The sequence below is a fragment of the Epithele typhae genome, assembly GCF_022376455.1.
Source record: "Epithele typhae strain CBS 203.58 chromosome Unknown BXZ73scaffold_4, whole genome shotgun sequence".
NCBI lineage: Eukaryota > Fungi > Basidiomycota > Agaricomycetes > Polyporales > Epitheliaceae > Epithele > Epithele typhae.
Window position 1 is genome coordinate 413,087 of NW_025954195.1, and position 27,996 is coordinate 441,082.

General features: G+C 59.7%; 13 protein-coding genes across 13 annotated transcripts; 7 read left to right on the forward strand and 6 right to left on the reverse strand.

The window, feature by feature from the left end:
* Positions 1-32: 32 nt before the first annotated feature.
* Positions 33-704, forward strand: BXZ73DRAFT_40709 (uncharacterized protein; the record flags this gene model as incomplete). Its single annotated transcript, XM_048018630.1, has 3 exons — positions 33-70; positions 128-319; positions 374-704. Coding segments are annotated over 3 exons (561 nt in total), but the record flags the coding sequence as incomplete, so codon positions are not given.
* Positions 705-1,840: 1,136 nt separating this feature from the next.
* On the forward strand, positions 1,841-3,991 carry BXZ73DRAFT_40180 (acetylornithine and succinylornithine aminotransferase; the record flags this gene model as incomplete). Its single annotated transcript, XM_048018524.1, has 5 exons — positions 1,841-1,924; positions 1,979-2,254; positions 2,671-3,255; positions 3,384-3,537; positions 3,606-3,991. 5 exons carry the CDS (start codon positions 1,841-1,843, stop codon positions 3,989-3,991), a joined length of 1,485 nt encoding a protein of 494 aa, XP_047881948.1.
* A 268-nt stretch (positions 3,992-4,259) lies between these two features.
* Positions 4,260-6,418, forward strand: BXZ73DRAFT_97179 (5-aminolevulinic acid synthase; the record flags this gene model as incomplete). The annotated part of the gene is made up of 3 exons (XM_048027284.1): positions 4,260-4,936; positions 5,017-5,588; positions 5,637-6,418. 3 exons carry the CDS (start codon positions 4,260-4,262, stop codon positions 6,416-6,418), a joined length of 2,031 nt encoding a protein of 676 aa, XP_047881949.1.
* A 243-nt stretch (positions 6,419-6,661) lies between these two features.
* On the reverse strand, positions 6,662-7,826 carry BXZ73DRAFT_97180 (uncharacterized protein; the record flags this gene model as incomplete). The annotated part of the gene is made up of 4 exons (XM_048027285.1): positions 6,662-6,892; positions 6,947-7,012; positions 7,069-7,169; positions 7,235-7,826. The coding sequence occupies 4 exons, from the start codon at positions 7,824-7,826 to the stop codon at positions 6,662-6,664; spliced, it is 990 nt and encodes a 329-aa protein (XP_047881950.1).
* Positions 7,827-8,093: 267 nt separating this feature from the next.
* Positions 8,094-9,016, forward strand: BXZ73DRAFT_97181 (ARF/SAR; the record flags this gene model as incomplete). The annotated part of the gene is made up of 7 exons (XM_048027286.1): positions 8,094-8,201; positions 8,257-8,280; positions 8,345-8,372; positions 8,431-8,459; positions 8,516-8,568; positions 8,628-8,921; positions 8,989-9,016. 7 exons carry the CDS (start codon positions 8,094-8,096, stop codon positions 9,014-9,016), a joined length of 564 nt encoding a protein of 187 aa, XP_047881951.1.
* A 331-nt stretch (positions 9,017-9,347) lies between these two features.
* Positions 9,348-11,216, reverse strand: BXZ73DRAFT_87530 (WD40 repeat-like protein; the record flags this gene model as incomplete). Its single annotated transcript, XM_048024605.1, has 5 exons — positions 9,348-10,011; positions 10,060-10,528; positions 10,577-10,672; positions 10,731-10,850; positions 11,198-11,216. 5 exons carry the CDS (start codon positions 11,214-11,216, stop codon positions 9,348-9,350), a joined length of 1,368 nt encoding a protein of 455 aa, XP_047881952.1.
* Positions 11,217-11,601: 385 nt separating this feature from the next.
* BXZ73DRAFT_40132 (uncharacterized protein) lies at positions 11,602-13,498 on the forward strand (the record flags this gene model as incomplete). Its single annotated transcript, XM_048018511.1, has 6 exons — positions 11,602-11,858; positions 11,925-12,012; positions 12,064-12,195; positions 12,247-12,365; positions 12,417-13,051; positions 13,113-13,498. 6 exons carry the CDS (start codon positions 11,602-11,604, stop codon positions 13,496-13,498), a joined length of 1,617 nt encoding a protein of 538 aa, XP_047881953.1.
* A 608-nt stretch (positions 13,499-14,106) lies between these two features.
* Positions 14,107-15,664, forward strand: BXZ73DRAFT_87532 (homoisocitrate dehydrogenase; the record flags this gene model as incomplete). Its single annotated transcript, XM_048024606.1, has 10 exons — positions 14,107-14,327; positions 14,389-14,430; positions 14,484-14,577; positions 14,629-14,697; positions 14,748-14,882; positions 14,933-15,084; positions 15,140-15,157; positions 15,208-15,255; positions 15,308-15,388; positions 15,439-15,664. 10 exons carry the CDS (start codon positions 14,107-14,109, stop codon positions 15,662-15,664), a joined length of 1,086 nt encoding a protein of 361 aa, XP_047881954.1.
* A 1,987-nt stretch (positions 15,665-17,651) lies between these two features.
* On the reverse strand, positions 17,652-19,410 carry BXZ73DRAFT_97185 (uncharacterized protein; the record flags this gene model as incomplete). Its single annotated transcript, XM_048027287.1, has 7 exons — positions 17,652-17,794; positions 17,844-18,071; positions 18,123-18,428; positions 18,490-18,601; positions 18,675-18,817; positions 19,014-19,179; positions 19,234-19,410. 7 exons carry the CDS (start codon positions 19,408-19,410, stop codon positions 17,652-17,654), a joined length of 1,275 nt encoding a protein of 424 aa, XP_047881955.1.
* A 335-nt stretch (positions 19,411-19,745) lies between these two features.
* Positions 19,746-21,310, reverse strand: BXZ73DRAFT_87533 (alpha/beta-hydrolase; the record flags this gene model as incomplete). The annotated part of the gene is made up of 7 exons (XM_048024607.1): positions 19,746-19,837; positions 19,900-20,013; positions 20,065-20,148; positions 20,199-20,517; positions 20,589-21,072; positions 21,130-21,180; positions 21,231-21,310. The coding sequence occupies 7 exons, from the start codon at positions 21,308-21,310 to the stop codon at positions 19,746-19,748; spliced, it is 1,224 nt and encodes a 407-aa protein (XP_047881956.1).
* A 678-nt stretch (positions 21,311-21,988) lies between these two features.
* On the reverse strand, positions 21,989-22,621 carry BXZ73DRAFT_74162 (uncharacterized protein; the record flags this gene model as incomplete). Its single annotated transcript, XM_048021989.1, has 1 exon — positions 21,989-22,621. One exon carries the CDS (start codon positions 22,619-22,621, stop codon positions 21,989-21,991), a length of 633 nt encoding a protein of 210 aa, XP_047881957.1.
* A 295-nt stretch (positions 22,622-22,916) lies between these two features.
* On the forward strand, positions 22,917-23,305 carry BXZ73DRAFT_97188 (ubiquinol-cytochrome C reductase UQCRX/QCR9-like protein; the record flags this gene model as incomplete). The annotated part of the gene is made up of 4 exons (XM_048027288.1): positions 22,917-22,922; positions 22,987-23,026; positions 23,098-23,192; positions 23,261-23,305. 4 exons carry the CDS (start codon positions 22,917-22,919, stop codon positions 23,303-23,305), a joined length of 186 nt encoding a protein of 61 aa, XP_047881958.1.
* A 685-nt stretch (positions 23,306-23,990) lies between these two features.
* Positions 23,991-27,991, reverse strand: BXZ73DRAFT_87534 (SAICAR synthase-like protein; the record flags this gene model as incomplete). Its single annotated transcript, XM_048024608.1, has 4 exons — positions 23,991-24,821; positions 24,947-26,302; positions 26,351-27,665; positions 27,711-27,991. The coding sequence occupies 4 exons, from the start codon at positions 27,989-27,991 to the stop codon at positions 23,991-23,993; spliced, it is 3,783 nt and encodes a 1,260-aa protein (XP_047881959.1).
* Between the last annotated feature and the right edge of the window lie 5 nt (positions 27,992-27,996).

Genomic DNA, 27,996 nt, shown 5'->3' on the forward strand with positions numbered 1-27,996 from the left:
CCTCGTCCACTCACCTCCATCCTCTTCCAACCATGTATAACGGAATCGGTCTCACTACACCGCGCGGCAGGTACGCCTTGACGGCGGCCTTCTTCTGGTCTGCTGCTAACTTGCTTTGGGAGTGCAGTGGCACGAACGGTTACGTGGTACGAAACCTATCCGCTCTACGGAGCTTCCAGACACCCCAGGATCGCGCAAGTGCGTGGGACGTTGCCCCTCCCAAACACAGAGAGCCCGATGCGGAGATTCTGGAACACGAGAGGAAGCGTAAAGTGGAGGTGAAGTGCCTGGAGCTGCAGCTCAAGCTGGAGGACGAAGGGTGAGTGCACATTCTGAGCTTGGTTCGAGCACAGATTGAAGGCCTCTGTCTTAGCGTCGAGGAAGACAAAATTGAGGAGCAAGTAAGCGAGCTCCGCACAAAACTGCTTGCCGAAGCGAGCGCACAAATCAACGCGAAAAGTCTGAAGCCGTCAGATACCCATGGCATCGCCTACGCGAAGAAAGACGAACTCAACAAGATGGCCCGGGCGTTTGGCACCCGAAGCGACTACCACGAAGGAGATGCCTTCGACAGGGAGAAGCAAGAGGAGCTGCGTATGCGAAGGCACGCAGAGAGGGAGGAGCGGGACAGGCAGCGGGAAGAGGAACGCGCGAAGATGGTTGCTCAAAAAGAAAAGTGGGAGGCGGAGCGGAAGGAGCGCGACCGTCTGCGGCGGCGCGAGGAGGACCGGCGGCGGAAGGAGAGGGAAGAAGACATGCGCCGCAGAGATAGGATGCCTCCCCCTCCCCTCCCCCGCGACCGAGGTGGCAGGGAGTACCGCGACCGTGACCGACCCAGCAGGAGCAGGAGCCCCATGCGCCGAAGCCCCTCACCTGACGACGACCGCGACTATCGCCGCCGCCGCTCGCCCTCCCCCCATCGCCATCCTCCATCAAGGTCCCCTACCCCGCCTCGGCGCCGCGTTGCGTCCCGCTCGCCGTCCTCGCCTCCCGCGCGCGTGCGGCGTCGGTTCGAGTCGCGTTCGCCATCGCCACCACCTCGACACAAACGCTCTGGATCCGTTGAACCGCCCTCGCGAGGCGAGCGTGGCTTGGTGCGGTCTCCGCCTCCTCATGCGCCCCGGTCCCCGATTGCACGGGGTGGAAGGGGTCGGCCGCGGTCGATGTCAAGGTCGATGTCCCCAGTGCGGCGTGATCGCTCCCCTGGTCAGGAGTCATCCCGCTCTCGCTCTCGCACCCGCTCTCCGCCTCGTGGGGCGAAGCGTCACAGTCGCTCGGCGTCGAGCGATTCTTCCATGTCTGTCAGTTCGGCGTCGGACCGGGACTGAAGGGGCCTTGGTTGTAGGTTCCGGAAAACTCTCTACTATGCTCTTTACTGTGTACATTACGAAGCTTCGTGTCTGACTGTCGATGGTCTATGAATACGCACCTTGTTGTGAGCGCATTGTATGCCGATGAGTATGGTTACATAGTCGTTTCGACCAAAGTTTGACCGTGGTCGTGTGTTAATTATCTCCTCGCAATAGCCACGCTGTAAGTCGAGCGACCTGGCCAAATTCTTCTGAATAGCATTCACCGACCTGTTCCGTTAAACGAGCAAGGGTGGTCTCCCCCAGGCAGTACAATTAGGGCAAGCACTGTCGTTGCAGATTAGATATGCGATCGACTCGTGACTGGGTCATTGCAGGGACGCCAATTGACGCCGATTCCCGCATTATTTCTTTCAGCCATGACTCGCGACGCGAGATCGGAACGCCCACTCCGCCTTCTTCCACCTCGACGCTCACTTCTTGGTTGTCTTCTTGGCTGACGTAGCACCGCGAAAAGTACCTACACCATAATGCGAGCAGTCACCCGCAACGCGTCTCGGACATTGGTCCGACCTCTGAAAAACACGCTCGGAGCACGCTGTCTGGCCACGCAGGTATGCCTGGTTTGCTTCGCACACACGCCCCTCAGTCGCCTCACCCCTTCGTAGAGCAACGCCAGTTCCGGTCTGTCGCTTCCTACTGCACCTTCGACGCGGTATACGGCGGTCTCGCACCCCGAAAACGCGTCGTCCGTCACTCCCAAGGTTCAGGCGCTCCTCGACCGCTCCGACGCGTACATCCTACCCGTGTACGCCCGGCCGCCCATCGTGCTCCAGCGTGGAAAGGGCTCCTACGTGTGGGACGTGGAGGGGCGCGAATACCTCGACTTCAGCGCCGGAATCGCTGTGAACGCGCTTGGTCATGCGGACGAGGGTGTGATCGAGGTGAGTGCCTCTCTGCTTCTGCGCGGAAAGACGGTGCGGCTGGGGTCGGGGGCGGCACAGTGTCGGAACCGCTGGTCTTCGAGGTTGTGCTATTCGTGATGCGCAATGGCAGGAAATAGCACGCAGAGCTGTCGACTGCGGACTATCTGATCGACTGAAGTCATTGCCGACGCAGCGGGTTGGGGCCTTGTTGCTTCATCGTGATCCGTAGCCGTGTACACGTTCACCGTAAAGGCTATTTTTGTTGCCACAGGTTGTACCGAGCCCGAGCGGGCGCAGTCACATTCTCATAGCCACGGGAGCGAACGTTCGGCTTGCGACGACCCCTGAGGTGCTGTTTCCAGGGCCTATTTTATTCTATGCTCCGTAATGCCACGCTTAGGATTGGCCATAGTTCTGACGCTATTCATGTTTAGACCATGAGAACCGCGGCGTCAAATCTTCTGCATACGAGCAACGTCTACCACAACGAGCACGCCAGCAAGCTCGCGGAACTCCTCATCACGCTGACCCAAGCCGAAGGTGGTCTTGGGTGGACGCCCGGGAGCTCCCAATCCTGGTCTAGCGGCTCGAGTGGCGCGAAGGTGTTCTTCGCGAACACGGGCACGGAGGCCAACGAGGGTGCACTCAAGATAGCACGTAAAGTTGGGAAGGCACGCTGGGCGGAGAAGACGGGCATGTCGTGGGACGACGCTTCGTGCGACAAGCACGAGATCGTCTGCTTCGAACGGTCGTTCCATGGGCGATCCATGGGTGCGCTCAGCGTCACGTCGAACCCGAAGTACCAGAAGCCGTTCATGCCGTTGATCCCGGGAGTCAAAGTCGGCCGACTGAACGAGCAGGAGGCACTGAAGACGCTCGTTGACGACAAGACGTGTGCAGTCATCGTCGAGCCGATCCAGGGCGAAGGCGGGATTAACGCGGCCGACGTGGAATGGCTTTGCGCACTGCGTAAACGATGCGACGAGGTCGGCGCGGTATTGATTTATGATGAGATCCAGGTGAGTCACGTTCCGGTTTATCACACTTCGGTCCGGGCGGAAATAGCGGCTTGCGTGTGTGCAGTTGCGTTCTCGTCGCGGCTGTGTGAGAGACAGAGTACTGATGGACTGAAACGGATCGTTGACAGTGCGGACTTTATCGGACTGGCTACATCTGGGCACACTCCACATTTCCCGCCGACGCCCAACCGGACATGGTGACCACAGCTAAGCCACTGGCCAATGGCTACCCAATTGGTGCCGTACTCATGAGGGATAGTGTGGCGGAGGTGATGACCGCGGGTGAGTAGATTCACACAGAATGCATCGCATGTCCGAGGCTGATACACGATGGTGGGACGTTTGTACAGGCACGCACGGAACGACGTTCGGCGGCTCGCCACTGGCCTGTGCTTTGGGCTTCCACGTCCTCTCGCGCCTGTCGGACAAGGCGTTTGTGGCGAACGTCCGGGACACCGGGGGGTACCTGCAGGAGCGCCTTGGCCTGCTGACGCACTGGTTCCCGAACATCCTGGAGAACAAAGTTCGGGGGCGGGGGCTAATTCTCGGCCTGGGGTTCAAGAACGCTAGCCATCCCGGGCGTGTGGTGGAGATGGCCCGGGAGCGGGGGGTGTTGCTGCTGACGGCGGGAGCGGATGCGGTGAGGCTGGTGCCGAGCCTGAACATCGGGGCGGGAGAAGTTGGGCATGCAATGGAGGTGGTGGAAAGCGTGCTGCATGTACTGAATGAGGAGTAGACTAATGCGAGAGTGGGACCAAGTCTGTCATGGGAGCTTACTGCTGCGTGCGCCGGAGTCCGTGCATAGCCGGCGAAGAGGCCGCCGCACCGCGCGAGCCCCCCGGGCCAGCCCAGGGGCCAGGCAGCCTCCGACCGGGGGCCAATCATGCGCTGGCAATTACTCGGCCCACCCTGCGACCGAGTGATTCCCATAAGAGGCAGCCCGCAAACCGCTGGTCTGCACCTCTTCCTCCACCGTCTCCCTCTCCGTCCGGCCGCTTGCTCTCATGGACAAGCTCTCCAGCATCACCCGCTTCAAGGCGGCCTGCCCTTACCTTGGCCGCACCAAGTCCTCCACCATCCGCACCCTCTACACCGCCGCCTCGCCCCGCTACCCATCCCTCTCCAAGCTCACCGAGAAGGCAACGCAATGCCCCGTCATGGGCCAGGCCCTCACCTCGCGTTCGACGCAGATGATCGCTGGGTACGCGAGCCTCGCTGGCTCTGCCGAGTTCAACCAGATTCCCGAGCACCACAACGTCATGCCCTCTGCGGCTGACGCTGCCAAGTGCCCGCACGCGTCCAAGGCTATGGCCGCTGCGCGCATGGCCGAGGAACTCGCGCAGGCGAAGAAGGGTAAGGCCCCCAACTGCCCTGCTGCCTCCGCCGCGAAGCCCGCGACAGCCGCGCCGGCCGGGTGCCCCTTCCACGCCAACGCCAGTGCGCCCTCGACGTCCGAGGCGAAGGCGAAGACCCCCAGTGGCTTCGACTACGAGCAGTTCTACGCCACGGAGCTCGAGAAAAAGCACCAGGACGCGTCGTACCGCTACTTCAACAACATCAACCGCATGGCCGGCAAGTTCCCGATCGCCCACACCGGAGACCCGAAGGACGAGGTCGAGGTTTGGTGCGCGAACGACTACCTCGGAATGGGCAACAACCCGGTCGTGCTCGAGACGATGCAGTACGTCACTGCCGCTTGCTTCTCAACCCAATGCAGGCCCACTGATAGGCGTTTGTGCTTCTTTTTCCTCCGGTCCGCAGCCGCACCCTCGATACTTACGGACATGGTGCGGGCGGTACTCGTAACATCGCCGGCAACACGGGCATGCACCTCGCGCTCGAGGCCGAAGTCGCCTCCCTCCATCGCAAGCCCGCCGCGCTCGTCTTCTCGTCCTGCTACGTCGCGAACGATGCTACGCTCGCGACCTTGGGCCAGAAGCTCCCCGGCATGATCTACTTCTCTGATGTCATGAACCACGCGTCCATGATCCAGGGCATGCGTCACTCGGGCGCGAAGCGTGTCATCTTCAAGCACAACGACTTGGAGGACCTGGAGATGAAGCTCGCTCAGTACCCCAAGGAGACGCCAAAGGTCATCGCTTTCGAGAGCGTCTACTCCATGTGCGGCAGCGTCGGTCCCATCAAGGAGATTTGTGACCTCGCGGAGCGGTACGGCGCCCTCACCTTCCTCGACGAGGTCCACGCTGTCGGTCTCTACGGACCTCGCGGCGCTGGTGTCGCCGAGCACCTTGATTACGAGGCGCACAAACGCGCGGGTCAGAGCCCCGACCCTATTCCAGGCACCGTCATGGACCGTGTGGACATCATCACTGGTAAGTCTGTTTTCAATCCCGTGTTTACCCTGCTGACCATCCTTGCAGGCACGCTCGGCAAGGCTTATGGCGCGGTTGGTGGTTATATTGCCGGCTCTAACGACTTCGTCGACATGATTAGGTCGTACGCTTCCGGTTTCATCTTCACCACGTCGCTGCCACCATCGAACATGGCGGGTGCTCGCGCCAGTATCTCGTACCAAAAGGAGTACAACGGCGACCGCCAGCTCAAGCAGATCAACGTCCGCGACCTTAAGTCCCGCTTTGAGAAGCTCGACATCCCCGTCGTTCCCGGCCCCTCGCACATCGTTCCAGTACTCATCGGGGACCCCGCTCTCGCGCGTCTGGCGTCGGACACGCTCCTCGAGAAGCACAACGTCTACGTCCAGGCCATCAACTACCCCACCGTCGCCCGCGGCGAGGAGCGTCTGCGCTTTACCGTTACCCCCGGCCACAACCAGGAGCAGATCACTCGCCTCGCTTCCGCTGTCGACAGCGTCTTCACCGAGCTCGGTATCAAGCGCACCTCGGACTGGCGCAAGGAGGGCGGCCGTGCCAACGTCGGTATGGCGAACCCTGAGCCCGTCGTCCCCGTCTGGTCCGACGCGCAACTCGGTCTCCTCAACGGCACCGCGCCCAAGCAGCTCCACACCGGTCAGCGCCCCGTCATCAGCAAACAGGCCGTCACCATCACGCGCGAGAAGTTCGACGACCTCCTCGGTCCGTACGTTGGCCCCGCCGAGCCCGTCGCACCTCTCCCCAAGGAGATCCCGTCGGTAAACACTATCACTGCGTCGATCCCTGCGGCCGTCGCGGCTGCCACCGCCTGAGGTTGCCCTCGATGTCTCGGTTGTTTGCGTAGGATCCCGATATCTCGATATGCAGTACTGTCTCGTTTGCGGCCGTTCGGTGTCTCGCCCAGGGGGGTTGGTTGATTGTTGTGTGGTCGTTGCATGGATGTATCATTGTGCTCGTACTACCATTGCTAGATGTGCTATAATGGAGACGAGTAGGAAGATGGTGACATATCCTTGGTGTGATCGCGTGTACAAAGTAACAGGTCGAAAGAACTGCTACGAAGCTGCAGAAGTAAGAGCCTCCAGTAATGTGGCTGCACGTTCTCGCTTGGTCGTGTCCGTGGGTGACGGTTCCGCAATAGGCTCCGGCTCTGCAGCGAACTTCACTGTCTGTTTCGACGGAGATGCACTGTCTGTCTGCGTTTCTGCCGTATTGGCTGTGGATGGTATCTCTGTCTTCTCAGCCTTCTGAGCTTCCATAGCGTCTCTGCAAGCTTTGAGCAGGGTCTGAGGTTAAGCTTCAGTACAGCGAAAACTCGAAGAGGACAAACATGAACCGACTTCTCGTACCCCTCCCTGCACTCCCTGCAGATATTGTATCGTGAGAGGTAGATACTGCTCCGGAATCTGCAGAAGGCCGGATGAGCATTGGAGATAGAGGGGCGATAGAGATAATCCCGTACCGCTTCCGCCAACCATATATTACGGATGAGCCAGTTCTGTCTCGCTTTGTTGAACTTCCACGAGGTTGGGTCATTGAACTGGCTGAACGCGTATTGCAAAGCTTAAGACCATCGGTATGAGAAATCGGAAAGTAGAAGTCGTTGAGCAAACATAGATGGGGCACACCTTTCTGGGCTTGCTCGGTCAAAACCTCGTCCTCTGCTGGGTCAGGATACGAGTTGGCGGAGGAGCGGTGTTTCCGCTTCTTCTTCTTTGTGACACTAGACGTCGAACTCATCACAGGAGCCTCCTCTTCATCTTCCCCTTTACTGTGTTTTTTCCGTTCCCTCTTCGACTTGTTCACACTGCCCTCCTCGGCCTTCTCGTCCGTGCCCTCTCGCGGTTTCCGCGACTTCTTTGACTTCACGATCTGGTCTTGACTTACAACATCCGCATCTGAAGACTGCACACCCCCCAGTCCTGCTTCTGCCTCCGCTTCCGTGTGCTTGTGCTTGCGCTTTTTCTTCGCCATCCCGTCATCCTGAAGCTCTGTCCCATCCACTTCTAGAGCATGCTTGAGCTTCTTGAGCTTCTTCTCCTTCGGAGAGGACGGCGCTGAATCTTCGACGGGGGCCAAGTCTTCAGGCTCAGATCTCTTGGACTTCTTGGATTTCTTGGGCTTCTCCGAGGGTACAAGCGTCTCCGCAAGATCTTGGACGTCGGTGGACTTCGACTTCCTGTGCTTGCGCGCGGGCTTTTCGGGAGTACCTGCGGACATTGTGGGAGCCGACGTTCGCGGAGAGCTGGGGGATAGCAGTGTACGAGGGAAGACAAGAAGCTGCAGACGGGCCTGCAAGCTTGGCAGATGGGCCGGTGAGCTTCAGCCACCGACGCGTTTTTGCCGTCGGCAAGTGCCCGGCGCCGAGCAGGGCCGCCGACAACGGAAGGCGCCCATGACGAGCAGCCGACGCGGGGCGGGGCTCCGGCGAAAGCCTCTTCAGCTCGCCCCGCGTCCTCTCTCTCTTGTCCCTTGGGAAGCCGCACCATGGGTCTTTCTTTTTCTTCTCTTTTCACCTCTCTCTCGTCGCTGGTGCGCTGGAGCAAGGACCAGGATGTCCGGATATTGATGCTCGGTTTGGACGCGGCCGGCAAGGTGCGTACGGGTGCTCCGGTGCTACTGTGCGGTGTGGCTGACATCTGCCTTCTAGACCACGATTCTGTATCGTCTGCAGGTGCGTCCGTCTGCGTGGTGTGCATGTGAGCGACGATTGACCATCGCTGCCCAACGCCGCATAGATTGGTGAAGTCGTACCAACTATCCCCAGTAAGCGTCGCGTCCCCTCTGACGCCTACGCGTTGCACTGACAGAGTCATCCGGACAGCAATCGGCTTCAACGTGGAGACCGTCCAGGTTAGTCGCGGCTCGTAATACTGCATGGCGGTCCCCGCTAACGTCCGCGAACATAGTACAAGAACATCAAATTCCAAGTGTGGGATCTTGGTGGACAGTCGAGCATTCGGTGCGCACCTACCCCAATTCCCCCGTGTACCCATTCCAACGCAACCGCTGTACTCGCAGGCCGTATTGGCGCTGTTACTTCCCCAACACGTCCGCCATCATCTACGTCATTGACTCTTCTGACGTCGACCGCTTGGATACGTCGCGCTCCGAGCTCCTCACCATGCTCTCGGAGGAGGAGCTCGCGGGTGTTCCCCTCCTCGTCTTCTGCAACAAGCAAGACGTACAGGGGGCGCTCGCGCCTGAGGCCGTTAGCGAAAAGCTTGGCCTTGCGGGTGGAGAGAAGGAGCGGCAGTGGAGCGTCCGCGGAAGCTGCGCGACGAAGGGCGATGGTCTGGAGGAAGGGCTCGACTGGTGCGTCTGCCTCGTCGCCATGGTCCGGTCTCGGTCTTTGCTGATCCAGCTGCGTGGGGTCTTCCAGGCTGGTGAATGCAATACAGAAGAAGTAGAGTGCTGTCTGACCCGTACAGACCCTCGGCGTTCTCTCTGGTCGCTCCGCGTCGGCTTGCTGGGTAGCCCGCTCGCAGTGCTTGGACACACCATCTATCATACTACATACCCGCTGTACACCATAATTATTGCACAGCTCTCACGCATTCCATCCATAGACTTGTTTTCCACGCGCCTGCCGGCACAAGTGCCTCACGATCAGCCCGTATGGTCCAAAATCAGCAAATGCCGGCCCAGGCAGGGTATTAATCCTATGAACTATGCTACAAAATGAGTGCCCATGCACTTTACGGTTGTCTCTAAAGCGGCAATGCAACTTGCGAACGCCTTCTATGCCGATGCGCAGGACCACTCCCACTTCATCTCCTCAGACTCTTCCGCACATCGCCGGGCGATCTCCACATCGGGTCTCCACACCCTCACTGTCCCATCGTCCGCACACGTCGCAAGAATCCCGTCCGCCCAGTCCAGCGCCCCCACCTCGCCCATCTGCCCGCGCAGCTCCACGCCCGTGTTCGTGCACCCCGCGCCCAGACTCGACGAGCTCGAACGGCCGACCTCCCAGGCGCGACGCGCCGACGCGGCGGCCGCGGCATCGAAGAGGTACGCGCGGCCGGCGACGCCGTCGACGACGCTGCCGCTCGCGAGCCAGCGGCCGCACGGGGACGCGGCGAGCCGGACGTAGAACGAGTTGGTCTGCATGCGCGGGTCCGCGAACGCGTACGGGTCCGCGCCTGGCGCGGCGCCGGAGAGCGGGGCGAGGGTGGGGAGCGCGTAGGTGTGCACGCGCGCGTCGTTGCTGAGCGCGTAGAGGAGCCCGGCGGTGGGCCCGGAGCCGAGCGCAAGAGTGGTGAGCCCGCGGGGGCGTCGGGTGTCGGCCGCGGTGGTCGGGTCGGCGCTGGTGAGGACGGGAGCGGGGCGAGGGGGTTTAGTGGATCGGGAGGATTTGGTGGGGGAGGCGGTGGGGAGGCGGACGTCCCAGAGGTGCACGATGCTGTTTGGTGTGTGAGATACGCTACAAGTGAGCTTTTGTGCCACCTACCCGTCGAAGGAACTGCTGCTGACAATGCCATGTGGATGGACATCGGTGTAGAGCAGGTGTGTGATGCTCTTCAGCGGCGCATTCGGAACGAGTTTCCTGCCTCTGCTCTTGGACTTGGGAATCTTCGCGAGGTCATCGTGCGCCTTGGAAACGGTGAGTACTGGTGCAAGGGAGCCGTTGTCGAGCCGCCGTTCCCCAGCTCGCAGATCCCATAAGCAAATGCTGCCATCTCGACCGCCAGTACAGAGGATATCGCCGTCATGACTGGGATCCCAAGCAACACACTTGACAGTGCCTTGGTGGCCGTGGAGAACATGGAGAGTCCGGTCCGCCGTTGCGACTGAGGAGGCGAGGGTGGTTATCCGAACGCTTTGGTCACCAGATGCAGTAGCAAGGAGGGAATCGGAAAGGGACCAGCGAACGTCGAACACTCCATTCGCATGGGGTTGGAATGACGTCCGCTGTGGTTCTATGATAAAATGAGCCCACACCTTCTGCCGGGACAAAAACCACGCACCTGCATCCCAATCTTCTCGTTTCGAGGTGTTTAGGATGTGAATGGTTCCTTGCTCTGTTGCTACGGCTAGGTGTGGCGTAAGCCCCCTCTTGGCACCTACCGTTTCAAGGAGAGTGGGTCATCAAGTTCATGAATAATAGAGTGTTGACCATACCATGAGAATATGAGCAAGCGTATGGAGGCGCGATGAAGGTTTGCTCATCGATAGAGTGACACTTGAAAACATCTGCTTTGTTGGAGGACACAAACGTCGACAACACAGCCATACTTGGTACTGTGGCAAAATCAGAGAAACACATACAGCTCGGGAAAGGCACGTACTGGGAAGTTGTCGCCACCCCGTTGAGGGCCCTCCGAGCCTTCCCCGATTGAAAAGCGCATGAGATGAGAACTGCCAGTGATTCCGTCTAATTGGCCCAAAAACATTTCCATCGTCTCGCTCGCACTCCGAATCCACGTCCATCGAATCCCTCTCCTTGTTTGACACATCGAACTTGATGCGCTTCTTGTCGCGTTCATCGTCGCCTCGCTGATGTACGCGCTTGCGTTCCGAGGTTGGAGTGGGGAGACCGCTCGGCTTTTGCTGTGTGTGGAAGATATTTGTGCGGTCGGCCAAGCTGCTGTCGGGGGAGGGGGCCATTGTGGGATGGGAGGGGAAGCTCCGTACGCGTCGCGTCGCGTCGAGAGCCCACAGCGCTTGCACCCGGGCGCTGTCAACAAATGAGACGCGTCGAGAGCACGTGATCGTTCCTGCCCACGGCCAGAAGTGGCTTCAATGCTTATCTGAGGTTCGTATCTGTAGGTACCGCTAACTCAAGCCGCACTCAATGCGTACAAAGTAGCTTACGATCTTCATATTGTAATCTGTCTAATACCATATTTCGCCCATCGGCAATGAGGGCACGTGACCGCAACGATCGTGATCAGCTGGTCCGCGCGATGTTTCGCTCGAAGCCCATGCCTCTAACTCGTCCCGCTGTCTTCTCAGCCAGCCAACCCGCAGTTTCGCGAACCGGGTCCTGAGGATGAACCCCATACCGACGACCAGTGCCGAATGGCTCGCGCAGCACGAATCTCTCTCGGCGAAATGGGAGAGACTAGTCAAGGAAGATCCGAGGCGCGCGGTGCGGGTGCTACTGCTGCACGGAGTGAGGGACGAAACAATCGAAGGCGACACGGGTCATGATCTATCGTACGTTCTCGGCCACCTTCGCAAGATGACTTTCGACGCGAAAAGCCAAGATTGGAGGGCGATGGTCGACGCAGGAGTAATGCCCGCACTGTGAGTTGTTACACTCCTCGAGCCCTCTGCTGTTCGACCATGTGTTCACGCCCAACACATGGACAGCCTCAAGGCCGCGTCGAGTGTGCAAGGCATGATTATTCCCCCAGGGCCGAATGCGCCGAACTTCGAGGTCGACGCGGCTGTCCAAATGGTGTGTTTATGTTGACCTTCTGTGGCGTTGCGAACATGACGTATGCCACAGACACCGACTCCCTATTTTCCTATTCTTGAAATTTTATGCAATGCTATATGCTCGTGCTCGATACCTCCAGGACCGACAGAGCTGAAGATGGCTGAGGAGATCAAAAAATCATGGTCAACCATCATGCAGAGGGTGCGTGGAGCGATGTCCGCTGAGAAATGACATACTCATGTACATCCACAGGTATGGTCAGAACCAGGCCACAGCTTGGACCCCCAACCGGAACGAATTCGTTTATTGGAGCGTATCGTCGTCCCACAGATCGTCTCACGACTGCCTTTGATTGACCCGTCGTTCATCGAGTAAGACTGTTCTAACAGAGGCCCCCGAGAGAACTTGCTAATCAACCTCAGGGTGATTTTCAAGCCCTCGGACCTAACTCTAGCCGTCATATTCCGGTACTGGATCCATTCGACGTCCGTGGCTGATTCCCGGATGAACGGCGGTGTCCTCTTATATCTCTTGGACAAACCTGTGGGCTCACATCCTTGGAAGGATGGCCTTGAAGCATACCCACCCCCTCTCGCCAAAGAACTTCTAGCTCGTATCTATCTCGGCGCAAGCAAGACAGCGGGATCAAATAAGAAGAAGCGGACGCCTCTTCAAGCTGCCGAGTCAATCCTGGCAGCCTTCATTCGACACTTCAAGAACCTGTCTCTTGATGAAGTCTCGGTGGAATACAATTTCTTTCACGCATTCTTCGACCTATGTCTCAAGGAAAATCGCCCTTTTGTCCGAGCAACATACAAGTCCGAAGGTTTTTGGAAGGCGAACGCAGACGTCATGCGCCGCGCCGCGGAGACGCCCGTCCCACAGTCTCCAGCCGTCTTTCTGGCCGGGCTCACGACATACTCTACAATGAGCCATCCAGTCCAAGAAGACGGGAAGGAGTTCATCGACGCGATGGCATATAACTGGATATCCTCCGGGCTCATCGACATTCTGGACAAGTACATCGATCGAGTTATAGCTGTCGGCCGGGGCCCGAGTACATGATTTCCTTGCTAGCATGAAAATCCTCGCTGATGCTTGCGTGGCTGCCGTCGCAGTGATCATGACAGGAATCCTCGCCGCATTCGAAAGCTACCTACCGAAGCTGACGGACAAGACCAAGGCGCTCCTCCGCTCGCAGTTGCCCCGGCCGCGAATGACCAAGCGACTCCTCGTCTCGGGGACGATGTCCACCGGTGAGGAGAGGCAGCGGCTTCAAAATGCCTACTCCGACTTTGTCCAGAACGGCTTCGGCGCTGACCCGCGGAGCGTAATATGGCTCCAAGGTGCATGGCAGATGCTTGCAATCATTACGGCGAAGGTCGAAGACCCCACGCAGTGCGCACGCCGTGGATGTGCGTTGGACGCTGAGCCGGGCGATGAGCTGACGTGCAAGTTGTGCACCAAAGCCAGGTACTGCTCACAGGATTGCTTGAAACGGTGAGGGTCATAACGGAATGGACGTGAGGTGACTATGCGCTGATCTGTTTCTTTGCTAGGGATGCGGAAGACCACCGGCTCATCTGCGGCTGGGTGGGAGTCCTCGACATGGCGGCACAGACAGGGCAGCAATCTCGGCCGACTGGTGGGGCCAAAGTTGCACAGTATCGACAGGGACCGCCCCCCGAGCGCACGGAACCCGTCCCCGGCCCACTTTCAGGAGCTTCAGAGGCTCAGATGTCCGTACCCAAGTCTAATATACCAACGACCAGTAGTCCTTCATCGGCCCTCGAAGAGTTGGACTGATGTATTTAGTGGTCGGGACTGCAGTTGATCCCATTTTGTACGAGTATAGTCTGATTTTATCTTGCGGCCTGTTGGGGAGTTTAGATGTGTGCCTGGGTGCCAATGTGCGAACGTTGAACCCTACGGAGATGCGAAAACCCGCGAATTCGTGGACGCGGTCTCCCACGTGATCGCGCTACTGGCGCAAAAACATAGTCACTTCGGCTGCACGGATGATGCTGGCATTCACAGTAGACCGGCTTCCGATAGACCTGACTGCACCTCTTCCTCTCTCTTCCCGCTTCAGCTTCCACACCCTGCCCCAAAATGTTCTGCACACCCGTTCGCCACATGGCGGCAGCAGCGCGGCAGTCGCTCAAGTTCGGACTCATTCCTGCGGACGGCATCGGCAAGGAGGTCATTCCTGCAGCCCAGAGGGTGCTCGAGGCGATTGGCTCCGACATCCCGAAGCCCGAGTTCGTCCCTCTGCTAGCTGGCTGGGAGGTGTTCACGCGCACGGGTGTAGCCCTGCCTGATGAGACCGTTGAGTGAGTCTACACTTGAAAACCGAATTGGTATATATGAACACTCAACTTGTCTCCTCCCAAGAGTGCTGCGGGAGTGCGATGGGGCTCTGTTTGGTGCCGTCAGGTATGTACATGCGTCACCGTGCATAAGGCAGCGGGTTTTTATCCCTTTGGTAGCTCGCCTTCGAGGATAGTAACCGGCTACTCGTCGCCCATTGTCGCGCTGCGCAAGAAACTCGACCTGTACGCCAACGTTCGCCCAGTCGCATCGGTCAGTGCGTAGGATGTCCCACCTGTCCGTTCGCATGTTGAACTCTACCAGGTGGCCGCCAGCCCGGAGGTGAAGCCCAATGTTGACTTGGTTGTGGTACGGGAGAACACCGAGTGCTTGGTACGGTTTTATTTGCTGCAGCTACAGATATGAACCTGATAGTTTTTCAGTATGTCAAGCAAGAAACTACCACTACCACCGAGGACGGCGGCATCGAAGCGCGCGCGACACGACTCATCACACAGCGTGCATCTCGCAGGATTGGCAAGATGGCCTTCGACATCGCGCTAGGCAGACCGCGCAAGGTGAGTACGATTTCCGTCCCCGAGTCCACTCGAGCCAACGCGCGCGGCAGCAAGTCACCATCATCCACAAGTCGAATGTCCTTTCGGTCACGGACGGTCTGTTCAGAGAAATGGTCCGTGGGGTCCCGTCTCTTCCTGAGGTGAACGGTCGTTTCGACGGAGTCAAGATTGAGGAGCAGCTTGTGGACAGTGCCGTGTATCGGTGAGCCATGGTCAAAACTTCGACGCTTCTACGCAGCACTGAGCCATATCACCAGCCTGTTCCGTGAACCTCAGTGAGTGACCATGTTTTTTCTCGTCATGGATGGTACTCACGCGCATGAAGAATCTATGACGTCATGGTCGCCCCCAACCTCTACGGAGACATCATCTCGTCCGTGCATCTTTATCTGAAAGCAAAGCTGTCTCTCATATTCTTCCTGCAGTGACGCTGCTGCTGCTTTGGTCGGCTCGCTGGGACTGGTTCCGTCGGTCAACGCGGGTGACAACTTTGTGATGGGCGAGCCGTAGGTTCCAACCTTCGCCATTTGTCGCGGTCTGCTCAAATCCTGTGCAGGGTGCATGGTTCTGCTCCTGACATTGAGGGCAAGGGCATTGCGAACCCTCTAGCGTCAATCCGCTCCGCAGCACTCATGCTTCGCTTCTTGGGCTACCCGGTGGGTGCAGACAGTATCGACCGAGCAGTCGACCAGGTCATCCGGGAGGGTGAATTCTTGACACCCGATCTGGGTGGGAAGAGCGGCACTGAGGACGTCCTCAATGCCGTACTCAAGAAGCTTTAATCACACAAAGTGAGTGTGTCGACATTTTGGTAGGCTGCGCAAGTCTGACCTCGGACAGAATACGATATGTCAAGTTCAACTTGGAGGCTACTTACCGCTCACATTGCGTCCTGTGGAGTAGAGACATACCTAAGCTAGAGTTTGCTGCACATTTACTACATAATGCCTCAAGCAGTCGACGTGGGTTTTCTTCGGTGTTGACAGGAACAACCAATAGTATGGTCCGCTGACGGGTTTTGAACGCTTTCTCGTATTGTCACGGCATAACTTGGATCCCCATGTATCCGGGTCATTTTCGATGGCCTTCGTTCTGGAGGAGGCGTGCTATGCTCGTGCATTTGGTTGCCCAGCGCCTCTGTCCTCGCCAGTAATCTTCTCTCATCCCACTTGCTGATGGCCTCGTTCAATGTCCTAATGACGACTACAGCTTTAAAAATGCAACCAAGTTTCGGCGCAGAGTTCGAGCTGACAGACTTCGCTGAAGAGAGCGGCCTTTAAGCTTCAAGCTCCATTACCGAGCGGGCGAATCCAACTACAACCGGCGCCTAAATGCTCATTGTAGTCTTATAATGCAGGTTCTTTCGATGGAATCTAACGCCGAAATGGCCGAGTACGGAGGAGTGGAGCGAAAGTGCGTGATTTGAGAGGAGTTACGGGAGCGTAGCCGTTCCGCGAGTGGCCACACGCTAGCGCCCTCGCGCACCACCCGCGACGGGCAGCCGTCCGAGCGCACCGCCGCACCGCGCGCGCGTGCGATATCACCACGATCTAACTCCTCGCGCACACGTCCGGAATGCCTCTGCACCTGGTGCGAGGTTGTCCAATGTTCAAGTCCTGACAGAAGGTTTGGCATGATCCCTCGCACGCGAGCACAATGCGCAGTGGGGGTGCACACAGAGACATCGCCACGACTGCGCGGCGCTCACGGTGGTGCGCGCTGCCCGTCGCGCGGTGGTGCGCGAGGGCGCTAGCGCTCATGTGGCCCGCTCCAAGACGCTCCTGCGCGAGAACGGCCTATCGATATTGGAACAGTTGTACTTGCGGGGCGGCGTGGGATACGCAAATAACTCGGTGGGTTTCGGTCAGCCATAAGTAGGTGGCTATCTGCGTGCGAGGCGCAGAAAGACTCACGTCAGCGGCGGGAGGCATGGCTGCTGGTTCCTGGGCCCACGGCCCGTGTGTGGGTCTGTATGGCGTTGCTACACTCCGATTGCGGGAGTGACAGAATCCTGCAAGTACTGTCACACAATGTAAAAAAAGCGAGTGTAATATGGGACACTGACTCGTTCATCGGACAGCCGGGACATGCCGTGTACTCGCGCGGGGCACACATGAATAAAACGAGGGACAGACAGAAAATTCACTTCCGGATGTACAACCAGTGGCAACAATTGAAAAAAAGAAAACACATACACCAGGATTCGAACCATGAGCCCTCCACAATTCTTACACTGACTACAGCATCATAGACAGCTAGAGTACATCGCCATATAACCCAAGGCATTTTAAATACAATATGTAGACAATGCGCACATAAAGAAGCGTCCCAAAACGACAGGAAGCCTTTGGAAGCTGCCGCCGCCGCCGCCACATCGCGCGCCCCATCTTCCTTGCGCCTTGTCCTTTCGGTTGCGTTAAGGGGGTGAGTTGGAATTTCCGAGCGGGCAGCAATCCTCGAATGAGGCAGGACGGAAGGCAGCGTTGGACGATGGCTCGAACGTGCAGGAGCTCGCGCCTGTCGACAGTGGGTTCCAAACAGGCCCGGTTTTTCCGTCAGGTGGCTGAACACGCAATGACATCTCGGGTAGTTATGGCATCTTCCAGGGAAAGTAGCCTCACCATCGCCGCGGCGTGGCGGCGGCCCGTGGTCCAGTTCTCGCGAAGGCCAGGGGCGCTCTGAAGGCGCAGGGGATAATATTAGACGGACCGAAGGGTGTGCACGGAAATACAAGATGTACGCGGTCGTTGTAGACGTCACCGAGTTTCGCTACCGCTCGGCTTTCACTCTGGTTGAGAGCCCAGCGCGGTGCGTTTCCTCCTCCTTCACTCGCTGGCGGTTTGAATCGGCATCGCGTTGCAAATCCCCCTCTTTCATCCGCTTCGTGGCCGTGGGAGGGGGGTCGTCAGGGGCTGCATTTGCGTGAGTGCAGAGCGCAACAAGGGGACGAAGGACGCGTACCGGCTCTCTTGCGCGGATCTGTTACAGTGAGGCTTCTGACGGGACTAGCACGCTGCCCCGGGTCGGGCTTGATTTCCTGTGTCGGAGCGGACGGAGAGGATTCCGCACCCGTGCGAGAGCCTTCCGTATTGACTGCTCGAGCCATGTAGAATGCAGCAGAGAACTCCTCGGAAGCTGGTGAAGCGGCTCTGGGGTCTGCCTTGACCTGTGTTGTCGATGCTGTTGTCCCTGTTCGACGTCAGCACAGGCAATTGAAGTGGTCCGCATAGAACAACATACCGTTCGAACCAGAAGTTTCTGGCTGGTGTCCTCGGATGGCCAGGAAGGCAGCAGTGAGATCCTCGGACGGACCCTCTTCAGGCTTCGGCTTGACATCCGGCCCCGATATGTGCTGGGTAGGCTGTCGCATCATCCGCTGCCGCTCCTCGAAGGTCGCTCTGAACTCCTCTGATGGTCCCGGCTCAGGCCTGACTTCGCTCTTGACCTGCTCGGCCTTCACGTGGGGCTGGTCGGATGGATCGGGCTTGACGGACGGCTTCACTTCCGGCTTCTGGTCTACGAGAGTAGCGGCCTTCGGCGCAGCCGCTGCACGACGAGCGTCAGCTTAGAGAGCCAGAGAGCGTCGGCGATGCCGCAAATAACTGACTCGCCGCGCCCTGAGCCTCCCTCGCCCGTATCTGCGCGGCCGCCTGGGCCTCCGCGCTGCCCACCGTCCCCGGGGTCAGCTGCGTCGGGTGCGCGTACGGCTGCCAGAGGCTCTGCGGAAGCGCACCGTCCACGGCCGCCGTCAGTCGCGTTCTGATCGCCGAGGGCACGAGAGGGCAGACGCACCGTGTCCGGGACCGGCGTCGGCTGGCGCATGGGCGGAGAGGGAGCGCGATGTCCGCGGACTTGCGCCCGCGCGGCGACGCCCAGCTGACGTGCGGGTACGGGTACACGACGGGAAGTGGACGTGGGCCGGCGGCTCGGGGTCCCTGCTGATGCTCGCGCTCAGGGTGTTCTCGTGCCAGTTGTCTAGCGGCGGAGGTGTGCGCGTGCGCGTAGGCGTGGGGTGCGAGGGCGGGCGGCGCGTCCGTGGGCCGAGAAGGGGAGCGACAGAGTCAGTCTGGTGCTGTTCGACCGATGCAGACTTTCAAGCGGAGGCGTTCGAACGAGGGAGTGGCGACGTACGGGTTCCGGGCTCGCCCTTCATCCGGTAGTCGTAAGCAAACACGTACGACACCTTGTCCTGATCCGAGGTCTTTGCGCGGTCGCCCAGGATGCGTGTCCATGGGTGCGCGCCGACGATGGGCACCAGGTCCACCTCTTCCGGAAGCTCAACGATCACTTCATCGCGCTGTGTTTTGTGTTAACGGTTATTTATTACTCTCAGCGACGGTAGGAGGCGCACGGTTTTCCTGGACCATACGGTGAAAACCGGCACCGTCTTCTGCAGCATGAAGCGCATCCAGGTGCAGAGCAAGTTCCAGTACCACTGGTCCCGCTGGTCGCCTTTCTTGCCCCCTGGCCATGGGTTTTCGATGACGACGTACTTGCAGCCTGGGTCGTCATTATACGGTGGTCCCATGGAGGACGAACAGCCCTCTGCCGTTCAAGCGATGTGGTGGGAAGCAAGTCGGAACGTGCCTCTGCAACGCGCTCGTGAGAACCCTGGCGATCGCGTCGCGTCACGCTCCCCATGTGCTCCTGTCTTCGAGCGAACCACGAACAACAAGCTGGTGATAATGTACATATATTCCAGTGTGTTACGATGGTACAGAATGCGTAACAATTATGCAAGGGTCTCTCTAGTAACTAGCTGTAAGCAGGTGCAAACCGAACGTCCTCAGTAACTGTCAATGCCGCTGGTCCAAAGGAAAGTGGGTCATGAACGGTCGTAATAGATGTAGTCTAAGTTGAGTTCTATGGGGAATAGAAACTGCGAGTGAGATCCGCAGCCCGGTCGAGCTCCTTCACAAGGAGGTCATTCGTTGCCTTCGGGTTGTCGAGGTACACTGGGATAGAGCGGACAAAATAAGCACATAGGCATTTCACCACAGAAGAAATCGCCACTCACCATGGTGACCTGCGTGAGGCACAATGTACATCTTGCCCAATCCGTTCCCAGCCTGGCGCAGTCGCTCTACAGATTCCTTGCCGCCCTCAGGGTCCATCCAATCATGATCACCGTCTGCGATGGTTCAGTTCCAGCGCCACGTGTCAAGGAAGTAATGCTACTCACAGATAAAGGTAACAGGAATCTTCAGAGCATCAATCCGGTCGACGATCGGCCGTCTCGCGTATGCACCTGGAGCAAGCAAATGCGCTAGAGGAATGGCGTTGAGAGTGAGGACAGCACGAGAGCGAGCAACTCACAGATGCAATACTCTCCAGATCCTTTCGCGAGCGTGATGTTCATGATGTAGTCGTGCATGGCGCGGGTATCCTCATCCGACAGACCGATGAACCGCCTTGACGAGTACTTGCCAATGAGCATCGGGCCCCAAAGCCAGGTGGACCGCACGACCTGGAACGGACTCCATCCTTGCTCCCATAGGTACTCCAAAACCTTGCGCGACGTGCTCGCTTGCCGCTGCTGACTCTGCTGCTCCTGCCTCAGGTTGTTCACCCGCCCCGACGTAGCCGGCTCCGCGTGGTCCTCGCCGGTCTGACCCGTCGCCTGCTGGTCCGTGGCCTCGCGGAGGGCATGGTCGTGTCCGGCCCAGGCGGGATGCCGGCGGGCGAGATGAGGATGAGCTTGTTGACACGCGTGGGGTGGCGGAGGGCGTAGGCGACGGAGAGGTACCCGCCGAGGGAGTGGCCGATGAGCGTCATGCGCTCGAGGCCCATCTTCTTGCGCCACTGCTCGAGCGAGTCGACGAAGAAGGACTCGGCCTCGGCGACGCGCGCGTCGACGTCTTCGCGCCGGGACTTGATGTGGAAGGTTGGGCGGGAAGAACGGCCCATGCCGAGCCAGTCGACGGCGTAGACGGAGGTGCCGCGGTTCCCTGCCCACATGCCGAGGGCTGGCAAGTTCTGGAAGAAGAAACCGAGGCCGGCGCCGTATCCGTGCAGCATGACTGCGGGGGCCGGGGCACCTGAGGAGGGGGCAGTAGTTGGGGTGATTGAGACGGTGTTCAGGTAGTTCTTGGGGTTATCGAGCTCGACTTTAGATCTTGAAGCAACGACAGGATGGGTAAAGTCAGGCGTGACTGGTGGTGACCCTTCTGGGCGAAAATATGGCAGTTTCCTGGCACATGGAAGATGAGCAAGGATGGCATTTAGCCAGAGGTGGCGGGGATCTCACCGGAGTAACCGCTCCTCGCTCGCTGCTGCACCCTTTTCCCCAACACTCCACCTTTGCGATGTAATCAGAGACGATCTCTGGGCTTACGGCGGGATACTTACCAGCTCTTTACGCTGGACATGAAGGTGCCTGGGATCTCCCGGGCGGGAGGCACTGAGATGAAGGGAGTGGTGGGATCCATGTGCGCGAGCAGGGCCTGTCGATGGCGCGCAACAAATGGCCGAAAAGCAGAGGAAGACAGAGTGAGAGGAGGAGCAAGAGCGGTGAGAGCGAGAGAGGCACAAGGGAGGGGAGCCGGAGATGTGGACAGGCGGCGAGCGGCGCTTGGGCTTATGAACGGCGCGAGGCAGCAGAGCCGGGCGGACGCGTGGTGTCCGGCCGGGCCAGAGCCCGCCAGGGCAGACGCTGACGGTGCGCAGCCGGGACGGAGAGACAAGCTTGAGTGGGCGACGTCCAGGACCTCCGCCCGGCATTTGTCATGTCATCCCGCGCGTTGATCGTCGGGAGACATCTCGCAGTGTCTCAGATGCCGTGCGACGACGGCCCACAACTCCGAGCGAGGCGCGCAGGGCTCGATTTCATCGTTTCCATTAGTCCGTGCAATACAGTAGCCGGCACCCACTCCCCGGAAGCCCCTTCCACATGGGTGCCGCGGAGAGAGAGCAGTGTAGGTGAAGTAGCTGCAGCACGCGGAGGACATGGTCTAGGGTGCGGTCTCCCGGCGATTCTACATGTCCGCCACGCCTTCGTATTCCCCGCCGCACGAGGAAAACACGCAACGGCGCATCGCAAGCCCTGCGCACAGTCCGTCAGCCCAGACTCTTCGCAGGACCACAGCGGACAAGGAGACGACATACCTCTACAACCGCCTCTCCTTCTTGCCCCGGTCGCCCCCAATCTTGATCGGCGTCCTGTCCGTCAGGCGTGTCAACCGCTCCCGCACCTTCGTCCCCACCGGGCCCTCGACGACCGCCGCAATCGCGTCCCTGCCCGACCCGAACCCGCTCAGGTTCAGCCGCCACCAGACCGGGTGCCCCTTCTTCATCTCCCGCTCCATCTTCGCCACCACCGCGAGCGCGCACCGGTACGCGGGCTCGTACCCGCCCCGCGCCGCCTTCTTGAACCCGAACTTGCCCGGCGTCGACTGCAGCAGCGTGCGCTCCCCGCGCGTGAGCGTCATCACCGTGTTCCGCTTCGAGGTCGTGACGTGCACCGAGTACTCGTCCAGCCCCGCCTGCGCCGCCAGCACCGCCGTCTCCGCCCGCCGCACCCGCCCCCGCGTCTCGCGCACCATCCGCATCGGGTTCTGCCCCGCCGCCGCGGACGGGGCTGGGTCGGGCGTGGAAGCCTCGCTGGAGGCGGACGCGGCGGGGTCCGCGGCAGCGGCCGCTGTGACAGAGGCTTTCGGGTTCTCTATGCGTTGCAATAGAGCGTCGAATTCCGCTGCTGCGTGCGAGCCCGGCTGCGAGGCAAAGAACGCGACGCCGGACATCCGTTGAGGGAGCGGTTTTCGGAGGGGGGGAGCGTGCGGAGGAGCGACATGGTCCGCGGCGAGAGAATAAAGACGTTGGAGTGAGAGAAAGGGAGGGAGAAGGCACCGAGGCCTTAGTTTGAAGCTGTGCGCCGTAGAGTGAGGGGGCGTGCAAGTAGTCGAGGTCGACGAGGACGCAGGCCGAGACGCGCTCCCGCCAGTCTGGCGGGCGCCTCTCAACAATTCCGAACTCCGCCGTGCAGCACGAACCAGCGCCTACCTCCTTTCCGGTTCACCACGAGCACACTTGCCCGCCATGTCTGTGAGTCCTCGTCTCCCTACCGCCGCTGTCGAGGTCCCGCAGAGTCTGATTGTCGTGCGGACAGCTGTCCACCATCTTCTACAACACTATTGCTAAGCGCAACAGTGAGTTTCCTTCCGTGTTCTCAAGTGCTCGTGTCGGGTCCGGGGACGGCGGGTTTGACGACGGCGCGCAGGTGTGTACGTGACGAGCATCTTCGCGGGCGCGTTCGCGTTCAACATCGGTTTTGACCTCGGCGTCACGTCCTTCTGGGACTCGTGGAACAAGGGCGTACGTACCCGCTCATGAGTCCCCTCTCCCACCCCATGTGCTAACACTCCGCCTCACTGGCTTTGCAGAAGCAATGGAAGGACATCCGTCACAAGTACGTTGAGGATGCATGAAAACGGCGACACCTACGGCGTTCCATTAGCTTCCTTGTGTATATTCCCACTATAATAGACTGCTCCACACGGGACACCCTCTATTCGAGTGAGTACCACTACGCTGAACTCTGTTCCCCTCCCCCATGAAGACGGAGACGTGGCACAAGCTCGAACTCGAGCATCCTTGTTGGTCACCAAAGTTGGCACTTCAAAAGCAATATTGAGCATTGGCTCTGTACGTACTTCGCTCGTCGGTGTACGGGCATTCGAAGCAATTCGGCACGGTAACAAGACAAGGAACACGGTCAAGATTATGTACGTCGTTCGTAGCCTACTTCGATTGTTACATGTACATCGTGCGTGAGGTAGAATGAGGTCTAGCGTTCGGTTGGGGTGATGATGCATGCGAACAACAATGCGTACGGGAAACACGGCCGATACGGAACGCCTAAAGGACATGAGAGGTGAAGTGGAGTGAATGAAGAGACATGGACGTGGGGAACGAGGTTATTGGAAAGCATGAAGTTGCAACGAGACATGAGGATACGAGATACGGATGCGTATGAGGAGAATGAAAGTGAGGATGTGGCAGAGGGCATGAGGGGGCATGACAGCGAAGTCAAGGTATGTACAAGATGGTAGCGCACCACGGAGGAACACCCACCACCCCATGTGCCAGACGCACGAATGTAATAAAAATGGGTCAAGTCGAAATATACCCGAGGTCCTCCTCGCCCGTGCCGGGTCGCCTGAAGATCTTGTCAAAGATCTCCTTGCCGTCCGTGGCGAGTGGTGGGAGTTGTTCTGCGGCCGCAGACGGGTCCTCGCGCGAGAGCTTGATCCGCGACAGCCGCTCATCGTTCCAGATCCGCTCCAGTGTCTCCGCCAGGTTCATCAGCCCGAAGAGGAACCCGCGGTCGGGCTGGTCCGGGTAATGTGGCGGGAAGCGGGCGTAGATGAGACCCGTCACCGGGTCTACCTCCGCCTGGTAACCCTTTCCGCTTGTCACCTCCTCTGTCTCCCCGTTCGGGGGTGGGGACGGCAGCCAGTCCTGGCCCGTGGTGGTGTGCGCGAAGTCGACGAGCCGAATCTGCATCTCGCCGCGCTTCCGGCGTCGCGAGGAGCGGTCGGCGACGGGGCCGATGAGAAGGTCCTCGGAGTGGGAACGGCGGAGCGTGCGAGAGGCCGGGACTTCGTTCTGCGAGCGGGCATCCAGCTGGCGTTCCAGTGACTCGCCACGCTTGCTGCGCGCCGAGGGGTGGTCGAGGACCGAAGTGCGAAAGGCCTCCTGGGCCTCGCGGTCGCCGTCGTAGATCAAGAGCAGGCTGCAGCCGTAAAAGCGGTAACCCTTAAGGCGGTTGATGATGCGGGCGAGTGCATAGATCTTGCGGATGATGATGGGAATCTGGTAGACGAGGAGACTCTCGCCGTTGTGGAGGAAGGAGGCAAGAACAGCGGGGAAATCGTCGGGACGGACTTCACGGCCCTTATACTTGTCTTGGGTCACATACGCTTGCAAGGCGTGGTTCCAGACCTGGATATACCGAGTTAGCGGCGGATATATAGCCATCCGTCATGGTCGGACGACTGACAATCCCAAGAAGGGAAGGCAGCCCACGGACAAACAGCACGTCACAGCGGTGATATCCAGACACTCACCTGCATCCCGCACACGCGCACCCCCAACGCCCTGCTCGTCGTCCTATCGCACTTCTTCCGCTGGCTCTTTTTCTTCGCCGGTGTCGCGTCCATGCCGTACTGCCGCGTGCCCATCTTGAGGTCGAGCACGCACGAGTGCCTCAGCCGCCCAGTGAGGTCCTCCATCAAGATGAAGTGATTCTGACGGGTTACAGTCGGGTCGGGGTCGCGGACATGCTCCGACAGTACACAGGCATCGTGGTACAGAGGGGGGTGGACGAGGGTGCGAGGGACAGAGCGCGACCGACTGCGGCCGAAGGAACGAGCAGAGAACGACTGTCCTTCGCGAACCTGCGACGTGGACATAGGAGCTTCCTGCGGCTCGAACTCAAACATCTCCGCCGGTCCGTCATGCTGCTGGTTGGCGTGTGTGGGATACTGTCCAAGGCTGCTGATCTGGTGCTCGCTCTGCACCCGGCGCAACGGTTGCCCGAGCAGGCTGCTCTCTTCCTCCCGCAACCGTTCGACTCGGCTCAGCTTCTTCTTCCGACGATACCGCCGCGAGCCGTCGCTGAATGGTCCCCTGTCCGCCTCGCCATCTGCCACCTCGCCGTCGTCCTCCCCTTTGCTACTCACTCCGCGACCAGGAACCTGTCGACATAGGCGACGAAGAAGGGTGCTGAAGACATGGTCCCGGAGCTTGGTGTTGACGACGGTGGAACCCGTTCCGTTGAACCATCCGTTTTGGAACGGGCCATTCGGAGAAACGGCGCCGTTTCCGGGGAAGGGGAAGCGGGGTGAGGTCGACGGCGTGGAGTCATCAAGGTCGTTTGCAGTGTGGGAGTGAGCCAACCGGCTCGATGGAGGCCGCTGGGAGGAGTTGGGGGAGAAGGGGTTTAAGCGGGAGGCGATGCCCAAGTCCGGGCTGGATGCAGTCAGCCCACCGATGTGAGGGCGTCGAGGGTGCCGGTTGACTGGAGGCACTGACGAGGAGGAAGCCGAATGCGACATCGAGCGGTGACGTCCGCCACGAAGTAGCCATTGGGGAATGATGTGCCGATTGTAATCAAGAGCGACTTCAGGGAGCTCGGCTTCCTCGTCATCGGTGTCACCCTCGTCCTCTTCGGCAAGTTTCGATGAAACAGTCCTTGGGCTGTCACTGGCGGCCTTCTGCATGATGGGACGGGCCGCCTGCGACGCTCGGACAATCGCGGAGGGATTGCCGCTGGAGGGTAGCTGAGGAGAGACACTGGAGCTCTTCGGCACTTTACGGTAGCTTACAAGCATGACGCCCAGGTACCGAGGGATAAATTCAAGCAATGGAGGGGCTTCCCGTTCAACAGCCTCGTAGAACAGGTTCTCACGCGAGACGAGCGGCTAAAGTAGATGAGCCTCAGGTCGATACTCAAAAAGTATATGACGAACCTTGCATACAGCGCGTTTAGTAAACTTGTAGATGGCACTGTGCCCACCGACTTGATTACGGAAGGGGCGGAGGGGGATATGCGGCAGACTCTCCTGGGATTCGCCGAACGACCCGATAAGACTGGCTTCGGGAGGACCATCAGCGGACGAGTTAAGCTCCAAGTCGTCGTAAGGTGACAACATTGCCCGTTGCAGGCGCTCTTCGTCCTCGTCGCTTGGATTGTGCACTCGAGGTTGGGGATGGGGGCTGTCCCGAGAGGGTGAGAGAGGGAACGGCGAGGAAGCAGACGTCGTCGAAGTGGAGGTGGTAATGGATGCTGTCTCCCATGCTGATTCGTCGTCGTCGTCGTCGTCGTCGTCGTCGTCGTCATCGTCGTCGGTGGACCAGGGAGATTCAAGGGGGATTTCGAAGCGTGTCACGGCAGCGGCGGGGGTTGGTGTGGGGACATCGCCCAGGGACGGCGAGCTCCTACGAGCAGGGGGCGGGAGTTCGTGGAGGTCGAAAGGAGAAACGGGACGATCCAGGGGCGAGAGTGGCGGATGGAGGTCATGAGAGGGTGACGCGCGGAGATGGGGAGAGAGGGGAGGCAAAAGGGCGACTGAGGGCGACCTGGGGGAACGAGTGTCGTGATGGAGCGTTGAGGCAGAGGAGATGGAGGACTCGGAACCGGGCGAGGCAGAGAGATCGAGGGGCGGCGGGACGGGCTGCTCGACCCGCACGATGCGCTCTCGTGGGCGGCCCCTGCCGTCGTCGTCGCGGCCAGGCTCGACGGCGGCACGCCAGTGGACGAGGTCGCTGAGGACGGTGTCGCGGCGGGAAAGAGTGCGCTCCTTCCGCTTTCGGAAGTCGGGCTCGCGGGAGCTGGCGACAGAGGAGACGGAATCGCGTGTGCGGACACGCTCCAAGCCTGTCGAGCTCTTCTCCCTCCGGATAGCGGCCGCCTCGCGGTCGGGCCAGTCGGACCGTTTGACGAACTCAAACTGGGCCTGACCAACCTGGTCGACGGGAACGGTTCCTCTCCTCTTGGACGAGGATGACTCGGGGCGGGGGAGATCAAATACATCAACCTCGCTCTGCTCCTGCAACGGGCTCGGCGCCGTCTCCCTGAAGAGGTCCAAGGACGCTGCGACCTTGCGCCCGATGCCCGAGGCGGAATTTGGCGGCACTACGCGGTCTGGACTGGAGGAAGACGACGAGGCGGAAGAGACAGGGGATGGCGTTCTTCGGGAGACGGCACGGCGGGCCTTGGTGGGCGAGACGGTGCGGAAGAGATCCGGCTTTGCGGGCGTACGAGACGAGAGGAGGGTCAGCGCCCTTTCCGATGCCCCGCGGAAGGCGCGCTGGTAGGGCGCGCGCAACGAGTCCACCTCCTGCTGGGTCTCCGTGCCAGAGCCATCCGAGCCGCTCCTGCTCGAGTTGCGGTGTGCGCGTTTGCGGGGGACCTTCTGGGACTGCGCGTGTGAGGGCGCGGAGGAGAGCGCGAAAATGTGGTTCCTTGCAAGGGCAGAGGGGCCCGCGGGGGGCGGAGTGGCATGGCCAAGAGTGGGCGAGCTCGGGGAGGGCGAGAGGGAAGAGGGCGGGGAGGGGGGAGAGAGGGGAGCGAGCCTCGCGGAGCCAAAGCTCTCGGAGGCAGAAGGCATTCACG